The sequence below is a fragment of the Xenopus laevis genome, chromosome 7S, assembly GCF_017654675.1.
Source record: "Xenopus laevis strain J_2021 chromosome 7S, Xenopus_laevis_v10.1, whole genome shotgun sequence".
NCBI classification, from domain to species: domain Eukaryota; kingdom Metazoa; phylum Chordata; class Amphibia; order Anura; family Pipidae; genus Xenopus; species Xenopus laevis.
Window position 1 is genome coordinate 104,054,949 of NC_054384.1, and position 12,337 is coordinate 104,067,285.

The 12,337-nt window shown below is 39.2% G+C and overlaps 1 protein-coding gene across 3 annotated transcripts; it reads left to right on the top strand.

Moving 5' to 3' along the window:
- The first annotated feature begins 3,802 nt into the window (after positions 1-3,802).
- Positions 3,803-11,737, top strand: rps19.S (ribosomal protein S19 S homeolog). Of its 3 annotated transcripts, none has more exons than NM_001087327.1 (6): positions 3,803-3,818; positions 6,564-6,634; positions 6,946-7,046; positions 8,351-8,534; positions 9,423-9,477; positions 11,664-11,732. In NM_001087327.1, exons 2-6 carry the CDS (start codon positions 6,564-6,566, stop codon positions 11,691-11,693), a joined length of 441 nt encoding a protein of 146 aa, NP_001080796.1. In that variant the 5' UTR covers positions 3,803-3,818; the 3' UTR covers positions 11,694-11,732. The 3 variants fall into 3 exon arrangements, with proteins under 3 accessions (NP_001080796.1, XP_041426318.1, XP_018097197.1); XM_041570384.1 differs by lacking the exon at positions 3,803-3,818 and adding an exon at positions 3,847-4,263 and having other exon boundaries at positions 11,664-11,737; XM_018241708.2 differs by lacking the exon at positions 3,803-3,818 and adding an exon at positions 5,754-5,932 and having other exon boundaries at positions 11,664-11,737.
- Positions 11,738-12,337: the final 600 nt, after the last annotated feature.

The following is a 12,337-nucleotide window of genomic DNA, read 5'->3' on the forward strand; positions in this document are numbered from 1 at the left end:
TTTCGGCCAATTAAAACAGGACAAATTTGTTCATAACTATTCAAGATGTGACAGCACACTTTAGCTGAGGGTCCGGCAAACTATTAGTAACGCCTAAAGCATTTGAAGTCTGTGAAGTGTGAACAAGTGTTATAAATATTCTTTTCATTGCCAGTAGGGATTCACCAAATCCAGGATTTGGCCTTTTTCAGCAGGATTCGGATTCAGCTGAATCCTTTTGCCCAGTTGAACCCAATCCGAGGGAAATCACGGGGAGGAAAATCGATTGACTTTTTGTCACAAAACAAGGAAGTAAAAATGTTTTCCCCTTCCCACCCATAATTTGCATATGCAAATTAGGATTCGGATCAGTATTCAGCCAAAACTTTCGCAAAGGATTCGGGGGTTTGGCCGAATCCAAAATACTGGATTTGGTGCATTCCTACAAGGAAGTAAAAACAGTTTTCCCCTTCCCCTCATTTGCATTTGCAAGCTAGGATTTGGATTTGTTTCGGTATTCTGCCGAATCTTTCACAAAAGATTCGGCCTGAATCCAAAATAGTGGATTCGGTGCATCCCTAATTGCCAGAATGTTTTACTAAAGAATAAAAATAGGGGTAAAAATGTCAAAATTAAAGGAACAGTAACACCATACTCATTGTAATATTTGTGTTTGCGTGAGTGCGCCCACTGTGCAAGGTTGTTGTGCGCGAAAATAGCGTTGATAGTAACTTAAATTCGCAATTTGCGAATATCTTCTCCGCCATCAAAGTTGTGGCTTAATTCAAACGCAGAGTGTGCACATGAAAAAAAATTCTGTTGGCACACTATGATTCAGCTTAATATATATAACCATGTGCAGGGCAAATATATTCACTGTTTTATAAATGAGCCCTAGTGTGTTCAAAAATTAAAACATATTTCAGCCAAGAATATATAAATAAAATACAATTTTTCTTCTTCTGCTGATTCTTGCCAGTCACTGACCCCATATAAAACAAATGCTCTATAAGGCTACACATTTATTCTACCTTTAGTCTACCTACCTTATCTACTTTTATCTTTCCATCCAGTCCCTCTCCTATTCATATTCCAGTCTCTTATAAAAATCAATGTATGGTTGCTAGGATAATTTGGAACATAGCAACCAGACTCCTAAAAATGGAGAGCTGCAAAATAAAAAGTTAAATAAATCAAAAACCACAAATAATGAAAAATGGAAACCAGTTGCAAATTGTCTCAGAATATCATACCTCCAAACTGTCCCATTTTTCACGGGACAGTCCCAATTTTGACAGCTCAACCCGCAGTATCGGATTATTTCTGAAATGTCCCAACTTTCTCTGAGCAACCAGAAAAAGATACAAAGTTTCTAAAACTTAATTGGCTTTTGGCAGAAAGCCCAAAATAAGTAGCAGATGCACTTGGATACTTTTGTAACAATTTGAGATAAGCAAAGAAACAATTGTAACAATTTAAGATAAGCAGGTCTCTTAGGGAAACTGTGACTTGCAGCTTAAAGGGCCATTCGCCTTCATTATAACAACATATAAGAACCACATAAATGAGTTCAAATGAATTTTTTAAAATGAACATGGTAATTAGGGGGTGTGGCCACGCTACGCACGCCAAATCTTTTTGTCCCTCTTTCTATCCCCAAAATGTTGGGAGGTGGAATATCACTCTCTACATCAAATTAACTGAAAGTTAATTTAAAGGTTAACAACCCCTTTACCAAAAAACAGAAATCATACAAGAAAGAAGGAGGGGAGGAAAAAGGAAACATGGGAAAATAAATTATATATATATAATTATGTTAAAATCAAAGAGAAAGGCATAGCAGGCCCAACAGTTCAATACAGATCAAACATAAAAAATTGGAAAGGCAGGGAAAACAGAAGAGAGGTGCCAATAAAGAAGAGAGAAAGCCTAATGTTCCATATACAAGTCAGGAAGCTGTTAGTGGATTTCTGTGTCTCTTGCTTCGTTTCCTCTCTGCTTTATAATCTCTCACCAAACTGAATATGCGTTAATGGAAAATACTATTGATTCCAGCATTGTCTGCAGCAGAAAAAGCTCAATATTAACGGCGTCTTTAAAGGGAAACAAGGGATACACACAATGCAAAGGGCAGATGGGAGAATATGGGAACCGCTGCGTTTACAAGCACAGATAGTGTTTAATCGTTGACCTCCAGCACAAAGCAAATAAATAAAATAAATAATAAAACAAGACAATATTTTTTACTGGTAATAAAGTGTGATTCAGTTATAGATGTAGTAGTGTCAGTGCAGAACCGAGACAGTATTTGACTTGGATCTTCCAGCCCCTTGGCTTGAAAATATCATTGGTTAAAGCAATTGTGGAAGGGATAAATCAGATAAAGCATTGTGTCTTGTGTGTCCAATAAATATGATGCTTAGTAACGCTAAAGGGCCTATTATTCAACATGGGCAGTCTCAAGAATGAATCTATATCTCCCTGTATATCCATCTACAGGAACAGTAACACCAAATAATGAAAGTGTTTTAAAGTAATGAAAATATAATGTCCTGTTCCCCTGCACTATTTAAACTGCTGTGTAGCCATGGGGGCAGCCATTCAAGCACAGGATACACAGTAGATAACAGATAAGTACTACTATAGTTTATATAAACATGCTGCTGTGTAGCCATGGGGGCAGTCATTCAAGCACAGGGTACACAGTAGATAACAGATAAGTACTACTATAGTTTATATAAACAAGCTGCTGTGTAGCCATAGGGGCAGCCATTCAAGCACAGGATACACAGTAGATAACAGATAAGTACTACTATAGTTTATATAAACAAGCTGCTGTGTAGCCATAGGGGCAGCCATTCAAGCACAGGATACACAGTAGATAACAGATAAGTACTACTATAGTTTATATAAACAAGCTGCTGTGTAGCCATGGGGGCAGCCATTCAAGCACAGGATACACAGTAGATAACAGATAAGTACTACTATAGTTTATATAAACAAGCTGCTGTGTAGCCATGGGGGCAGCCATTCAAGCACAGGATACACAGTAGATAACAGATACATTCTGAAGAATCCCATTGTATACTACAGAGCGTATCTGTTATCTGCTGTGTATCCTGGGCCTTTTCTCTTTTTTCAGCTTTGAATGGCTGCCCCCATTGCTACACAGCAGCTTGTTTATATAAACTATATTAGTATTTCTGAAGCAAACGCACCAGTTTTACCAGTGTGGGGCAACACCACATTATATTGCCTTTGAAAGACTCATTTTTTTGGTGTTACTGTTCCTTTAGACTTCCCTTGTTATTAATGCATCAAAGCAATAAGTCAGGGAGCTGTGGAAGGTGAGGACAACAAGTCCAACAAGTGGGACAACAACAGTAGGGCGTTATGAGCCAGCAGCAAAGAAGCAGTGGGCAGGGAGTTGTAGGAATGAGAAGATAGCAGGGAGTTGTGGGATGGAATTAGAAGTTGGCAGGGAGTTGTGGGAATGAGAATTTAGCAGGGAGTTGTTAGAGGACATAAAAGAGTTCAGGTAACGAGGAATGATAGCGTTTTATTCTTAATTAAGCTTCTTTAGACATTACTCGGCCAAAAATCACAAAAAAACGGAAAAAATTCGCCCTAAATCCGTTATCGCTCGAAATCACATTCATACGTTTCCGTATCAAAACGAGGCTAAGAACGCAAGGAGGGCGTAATCCAAAGCGGAAGCTTCCACTTCACCAATTAGAATCTTCGGCGTACGTGCAGTGTGACGTAAGCGCGCTACCCCTTTTTCACCGTGCGGGAAACCCCGTTGCCCCCTTTCCTCTTGACTGCGAGCTAGCGCAAAGGTATGGCCGTCTTCTCTACGGAAAGGACTGCGGGTTTTTGGGGTTGGCGCGGGCGGAGCGGGGTCGGTAACTATTCTTTTAGGCCCTGCGAGAGGAGGAGAACACGCTACGACCGTTTATACGAGCGGTGGGGCGCTAGGACACGTGCTGCCCGGATGTAAAGCCGTAGGGCGAGCTCCTCGTTGTCAGTCTGAGGCGGCGCGTGGCTCCTGTAGGGAAGACTCTAGTGTAGGACCGGGGCCCTCAGTCTCTTTAGTGAGCGGCACGTGACTGTCTGTAGCTCTAATAGAACTTTAATACGATTCACTTGTATTGCCGCTTAATTGTGAGGCGCGTCCTGCCCTGAGCCGCCTTATTCCTCTAACTGCCAGCGCTTCCCCCGTGTGCAGCTTCCTGGGATTTCTACTAACTGTCCCCCTTGTCATTTATTTCAACTCTTTTTGAGGTAGGTTTCCCATCCCCCCTTTAAATTGGGGTTCCCATCCCCCCAGTGTTTCCAGGTCTAATATTCACAACCAGCCTAAAAATAGCACAAAATTTGTACAGTAAAAAAATCTAAAACCTAATTTAAAATACTCCTTTTTAAAAAAAAATTCCCATGATCTGGTGACTCCCGACTTTTACACCGTTGCATGCTGGGTATTGTAGTCTTACATTAAACTTGGCAAATTGTTAAATAAAAACTACATTACCCAACATGCATTGGGAGACACAGGATTGGCACATTAGGGCTTCCTAAAGTACAAACCAGCCAAAGGCCTGAAAAGGAGCCCAAATCTGTACCTTGGCTAGTTTGTACTTTCAAACCCACCAGGGCTCTAAATTAGTAGCCCAATTTGGTTGGAAAACAGCCAACCCTGCTGCCCCCTTGCTATGAGATCAGTGATCTGTGGGAAGCAGTTGGTGGTTCAGTGCATGTTGCACTAAATCAGGCTGCTCCTTCCTGGATTCAAAGCCAATGACAGGGTTTTTTTTTAATTATAAATGCAGAGGTTCACAATCCTAAATCCATGTGTCCCACTCATTAGCCCCTACCCCCTCCATGGCTTAATCAGTGCAGAGATGTATAGGACAGCTTTTGCCTAGTCGATGGGTGCCATGGACTAGAGTAAGAACGACCGATCGTTAACATGGGCTACACCGTTAAAGGGGAACTCCACAAAAACATAACTTACGCTTTTTGAAAAGTAAACAGAATTTCAAGCAACTTTGCAATATAGATCATTTAAAAAATATGCAGACTTTTCATGATTTAATGGTTTCTGACAGTTCCCTAAACCCCTGCTGATCTGTCTGACTACTTTGCTGAGCTGTCTGACTACTGTTACTTTGTATCAACAGCCATCTGTCCTCAGCCTGCATCCTCCAACCCCCACAATTCCCTGCACACATGATTCCAATAAGGAAAGGAACATCACAGTGCAATGCATTGTGGGTTATATAGTTCCTGCATGCTGTCTGTAAGCTGTGGAGAAGTTGTTACAATTTGTAACATCAGTGTTTAGTCCCTCCTTCCCTGCCAGGATTTCAAATGATACAGAAGAACTGTTAAACAGCTGGATTTCAGCATAGAAAATGCCATTTATTCATACTTTTTGAAGAAACCGGTAACTCTGATGGGTATATTAGGGGTTATGTGTTATCTGAGCCTCTTTATCAAATTTTGGTTTGGAATCCAGAGTTCCCCTTTAATAACCCATAACTTCGCTGCTGGGACTTTAGGCAGTAGGGTTGGAAGTTCCCTTTCCCTGTATGATTCAAAAAGAGCATTGCTATAGCTCTATTATTAACTGTTTAATAGGAGAGCAATGCCAGTAGCAGGTTAGCTTTATATCTTGAATTTCTTGCTTAATGAAATGTGCATCTCCTTTATATGAATGTGGTGTGAAGTCTATGTGAATCTTTTCTGCAAATCTATATTGGAACACTGCTGGGGGAGCACAAAAGGCGCTTGGGAAAGAAATTTGTGGAACAATGAAATGAATGTGAGAGCAAAGGGGGAAAGCAAAGAGCACAGTGATGGCTGGCTGTTAAAGACTAATCAGTTGGCCAATTGGAGGGAATCATTGAACACCAAAGCTGATTCTCATAGGTTCTCCAGATTATCAGTACAGGTATGAGACCTGTTATCCAGAATGCTCTGCACCTGAGTTTTTCCAGATATCTGATCTTTCTGCAATATACTGTTTTATTATTAGAGAAAAAGGAAATCCTTTTAAAAATTTGGATTTTTTTTGATTATAATGGGATTATTTGATTGTCTATGGGAGCCAGCCTTTCTGTAATTCTGAGCTTCTGGATAACAGATTCTATACCTGTATTTAATTCTAAATGATGGTGTAAGGCAGGGATCACCAACCTTTTGAACCCGTGAGCAACATTCAGAAGTAAAAGGAGTTGGGGAGCAACACAAGCATGAAAAATGTTCTTGGGGTGCCAAATAAGTGGTGTGATTGGCCATTTGGTAGCCCCTATGTGGACTGACAGCCTACAGGAGACTGTTTGGCAGTGCACCTGTTTTTTATGAAACCAAAACTTGCCTCCATGTCTGGAATTCAAAAATAATCACCTGCTTTGAGGCCACTGAGAGCAACATTCAAGGGGTTGGAGAGCAACATGTTACTCACGAGCTACTGGTTGGGGATCACTGGTGTAGGGTCTTGTATCCAGTTTTATACTCAATGTTTTTTTTAATGTTTTATCATCCAGTTTGAGATCTTCATATTGAATTTGATTTCTTTGCAGATGCCTGGTGTCACAGTAAAAGACGTTAACCAGCAGGAGTTTGTCAGGGCCCTGGCTGCCTTCCTAAAAAAGTAAGTTCACCAAAGCGCTGTACTATTAGGCTGGCACAGCTCTAAACCTTCTTTTTTTACTTTTATTGCGCTTCAGCTACTGCAGAACTCATATTGCTTATATCAAACAGGCTGATTTTAGTTGGTCAGTCATCAAGCTGATTAATCGACGGTTACCTTAAAATGACAGTTTGGTACAAGTGTCACCAGCTTGTTGTGGGCTGCAGGAAATGTGCAGCAATTTTAAATGAACTATAAAATGACTAATCACTGTTTGTAAATGTTTTTTAAGTATTTGTAAATATTTTAAAGCTATGCACATTGGTTCACAGGTCTGGAAAGCTGAAGGTACCAGAATGGGTCGATACAGTCAAGTTGGCAAAACACAAAGAACTTGCACCATATGATGAAAACTGGTTCTACACCCGCGCTGGTAAGTGACGATCACAATGAAGGGTTTTGTTTAATAAACGGTCTTAATGGTTTAAGGTTGTCTTTACAATTGTTTTTAAATGATGTGCACTTTAAAGCAGAACTAAAGCTTAACTAAAAAAGTAGCTAGAAATGTTGTACATGATGTTTTGGGCTTCTGTACCAGCCCAAGGCAACCACAGCCCTTTAGCAGTAAAGATCTGTGTCTCCAAAGATGCCCCAGTAGCTCCCCATCTTCTTTTCTGCTGATTCACTGCACATGCTCTGTGCTGCTGTCACTTACTGAGCTTAGGGACCCACTCACAATATACAGTACACATAGAATAGAAATGTCACAATATAAGGCTGATTAGTAATTAATACACATAATTACTACATGGCAGCACAGAAACCAGTGCAATTAGCATCAGAATTTAATAATCAGCAAACCTGTAGCATCAGCTTATATTACAGCCAGGGAAGCTCATTTTCTGCTGGATAATTAGTGACGAGCCCTAAGCTTAGCTTCTCAACAGCCAATCAGAGCCCACTGAGCATGTGAGTGTCACAGACACTTTCCAAGATGGTGACCCCCTGTGACAAGTTTGAAGTCCTGGATCATTGCTGCTATTGACAAGCTCAAACTTTAGCCTCGTGCAATAAGTTCACTATATAAAATATGGCAATTTTAGCCACATTCATTTTTAGGGATTAGTTCTCCTTCAATGACTGTCGGCCTGAGTTTAAAATGGTTTCTAAATTGCAGTGACACAGGTAACCTGGAGACAGACTTTAGAAAAAACAAAACAAACCACCACTATTCAGTCCTCTCATTCATATTCCAATTTTTTATTCAACCCAATGCATGGTTGCTATGGTTATTTGGACCCTAGCAACCAGATTGCTGTAATTGCAAACTGGAGAATTGCTGAATAAAAAGCTAAATAACTTTAGAATCACTAACTTGTTAAACTGCACTCATTGTAACCAATCATTACTGAAAACTGTTAATTCTGTTTTGGTTGTTTTTTATGTTGTAAAAACAATAAATCTTACCTTTAAAGAAAAAAAAACCCAAAATAACTCAAAACAGAAATACCAAATTAAAACATATTGCAAACTGTCTCAATATCACTCTCTACATTATATTAAAAGTTAACAATTTCTTTAAGATTTTGTAACAGTGGCCTTTATTCTTATTGAAAGCAGGACCAAAGTAGAAATTAGCATGTACGTGTGTTGTGTAGATATTTTTATACATTTTTAATAGGAGTATAAATGTATAAAATAAGAGCATCGTGTGGGTAACCATTTTTGTGTTTGTAGCTTCTACTGTTCGTCATCTGTACCTCCGTGGTGGAGCTGGTGTTGGGTCCATGACAAAGATCTATGGAGGAAGACAGAGTAATGGAGTTATGCCCAGTCACTTCAGCCGAGGCTCAAAGAGCGTGGCCAGGAAGGTGCTACAGGCTTTGGAGAGTCTTAAAATGGTGGACAAAGACCCCAGTGGGTGAGTATGGAGTTAAATGATATACAAATGTCTGTTGGCTGCTGTCAACTTTTTCTTTTAGCGTAGACACAAGGAATATAACCTTTATGGACTTCTCTCTCCGCACTCTGTGCAACAACTATTAAGTGTCCTTTAAAGGAACAGTTCAGTGTAAAAATAACTGGGTAAATAGGCTGTGCAAAATAAAAATAGATATTTTTAATAGTCAAAAATGTAATGTATAAAGGCTGGAGTGACTGGATAACATAATATCCAGAACACCAATTCCTGCTTTTTTGCTCTCTAACGCAGATTTCACTTTGAAATTTGACCAGGGACTAGACATTGTCAGTTTCCCAGCTCTCCCCCAGTCATGTGATTCGAGCTCTGAACTTCAGTCACTCTTTACTGCTGTACTGCAAGTGGGAGTTATATCACCCCTCCCTTCCCCCCCCCAGCAGCCTAACAGAACAATGGGAAGGTAACCAGATAACCGCTCCCTAACACAAGATAACAGCTGCCTGATCTAAGAACAGCACTCAATAGTAAAATCCATGTCCCACTGTGACACATTCAGTTACATTGATTAGGAGAAACAGCCTGCCAGAAAGCAGTTCCATCCTAAAATGCTGGCTCTTTCTGAAAGCACATGACCAGGCAAAATGACCTGAGATGCACCTACACACCAATATTACAACTAAATACACTTGTTGGTTCAGGAATGAAATTTTATATTGTAGACTGAATTATTTGCAGTGTAAAGTGTCATTTAGAAATAAAAACTTTATATAAAAATCATGAGAGAATCCATTTAAAGGTCCACGACTAAAATGTTCTGAGAGATGTTAGAATCTGTATAATAATGAATGTGTATGAATGAATGTAAAGAGCTTCTTATTCCTATTGCAGTGGTCGCAAACTCACTCCCCAAGGACAGAGAGACTTGGACAGAATTGCTGGACAGGTATGAACTGCCTTGTGTTGTGTATCCATCAGACTAATTGGATCTTTATATGCAGACTTAATCAATCGCTTCAGTTACCGGGTTCATGAAATCATGAGCCAGTGGAGCTTATGATATAATTTCTCTGTCTTGGACTCTGGTTAGTTTCATAAGGAACCAATGAAAATGCTACACGTTGGAATGCTGCAGGGAGACAAATACCCCAATGAAGTCCATAATGTTTGAATAATGCACATTTGGCTGAATTTAGTTTTATAGTGTTACAAATACTCAATAAATTCTCCAAGGCATGCTAATAAGAAAAAATATATACTTTATTTACATCAGTTGTTAAAATACATGAGAACCCCTCTAGCGCCTAACGCGTTTCATCATCTGGATTCTTCTTATGACTAAGTGCTGGGTAAGCATGAAACGCGTTAGGCGCTAGAGGGGTTCTTATGTATTTTAACTGATGTAAATAAAGTGTATTTTTTTTACTTAGCATGCCTTGGAGAATTTATTGAGTATTTGGTTATACCTCTGTTTGGTCACTAGAGGTCTCCGGCATGCTTACAATTAATGTTCACTGGTCTCTACCTCCAATTTGACTCAAATAGGTTATAGTGTTACACAACAGCAGCGTTAAATACGGTCACATTCCATTTAAAGTTCATAGAGTACACTAGAGAGCCAAGTCTGTATTGACTAGGACAGCTCAGAGGCCAAATAATTTCATAGACATAATTATTACATCTTTTATAGACGTGATAGACACCCCTGTCTTGTGCGATTTGGATCTCCACTTATGACCCGCATCTTCACTTGTTTAACTTTCTCTAACACAGTCCTGCAAACAATACAGTACTCCTGCCTTATGCTGTTTTTAAGAGAATTTAACGCGTAGTTTAAATCTTTTGGTTAATCTCCTGCTTAGCCTTTCAAGTGACTTTTACATGATCTTTATAATTTGATCACAATTCCAGATAGCTTGAGCATTTTGTCAAATGTTAGTGCATGGCATGCGAGTTTCAATATTCAAACTAAAGTCTGGGTTTGTTTCACTATTTGATTAAATCTAAAAAACAATGGCTTCTTTGCAGAAATGTCCACCCAAAAATTTTTTTTGCCTTCTAAACAGTTATAAGCAAGATTCCAATATGAATCCATTAAAAACGTAGTGCTTTATTTGTAAATTGCTACTGAAAGCAACATTTGTACTCCCAGTTGTTCCTATTTAAACAATGTTGCAAAAGTCCGTTTCCTCCAGCGGAACAGGTCTGTTATTTTGTTGGTTTGTTACGTTAAAGGGATACTGTCATGTGAAAACGTTTTTTTTTTTTTTTTTATTTTCAAAACACATCAGTTAATAGTGCAACTCCCATCAGAATTCTGCACTGATACATTTTTCAACAGATTTTTTTTTATATAGTCCATTTTAAAATCTTACATGGGGCTAAACTTGTGCTCTGTTAAACTTCAGTCACTCTTTACTGCTGTACTGCAAGTTCCTTCCCCCCTCCAGCAGCCTAACAGAACAATGGGAAGGTAACCAGATAGCGGCTCCCTTACACAAACTAATGGCTCCCTGGTAGATCTAAGAACAGCACTCAATAGTAAAAGCCAATTCCCACTGAGACTGATTAGTTACAATAAGTAGGAGAAATAACAGCCTGCCAGAAAGCATTTCTATCCTAAAGTGCAGGCGCAAGTCACATGACTGGGGCAGCTGGGAAACGGACTATGTCTAGCCCCATGTCAGATTTCAAAATTGAATATAACAAAATCTGTTTGCTCTTTTGAGAAATGGATTTCAGTGCAGAATTCTGCTGGAGCAGCACTATTAACTGATGCGTTTTGAAAAAAACATGTTTTCCCATGACCGTATCCCTTTAATTCAAAAGCCAAAACCACCAGTGCAGAGAATAGAAAGGGACAAATGCCACTTAATAGCAAAACCAATACAAATAAACCATAAGCAATTTGTAATGAAGGTCTGTTGCAAAGTTGTTAGAATTCTGTTTATTCGGCAAAACGAAAAATATTGTGATGTCCTTTTAAGTGACGACGTTCTACAGTATTTGTTATAATTTCATCTGACAATTGGGAATCACAACCACAAACTTCCAGCAGTGGAATTGCATTTGCTTTTATAACTTCATGTTTTTGTGCATAATTAACCCTGCGTGTGTTCTTTCCCCCTCCAGGTTGCAGCAGCAAGCAAGAAACAACACTGAGAATTCTGATAAATTCAATAAACCATCCTGTTCATAAAACTTTACTTTGTGCTCATTGTGATTAATAAATATAAATGTGCTGCAGAGTTTAACGAACTAAAGTCTGTGACTGGTTAATATGGTCCTGTCACGGGAAACCGACATTTATACTGCCCAGGGGGATGTTTTGTAAACGCATTTCTCCACCTTTATTCGTCACATTATAAGCTCTGCTGTGGCCTAAATAATATCCAAGTACCAACCACGTAGTCTTGGATCTTATGGAGAAGATTCAATTCATGGCAGTAAGGGGCATATTTGTCGATATGAAGTGGTGTTTGTACATTCCTGTTGCCTCAGGTCGTGGGTTCCCAACCTTTTTTTTTTACCTGTGAGCCACATTTAGATGTAAAAATGTTTGAGAAGCAACAAGAGCATGAAAAATGTTCCTTTATGGTGCAAAATAAGGGCTGTGATTGGCTATTCAGCTGCTCTATGTGGACTGGCAGGAGGTTTCTCATAAACCTTTTTTCACTGAAATTCTCAGCTTTATTAAGGTCACAAGGTTATTACATCGTCTTTAGTAACATATGCATATATTTTAATTTTACATTTATGATTCATTTGTTATGAATTTCCTGGACCGTTTTCAGTCTACCACCGTA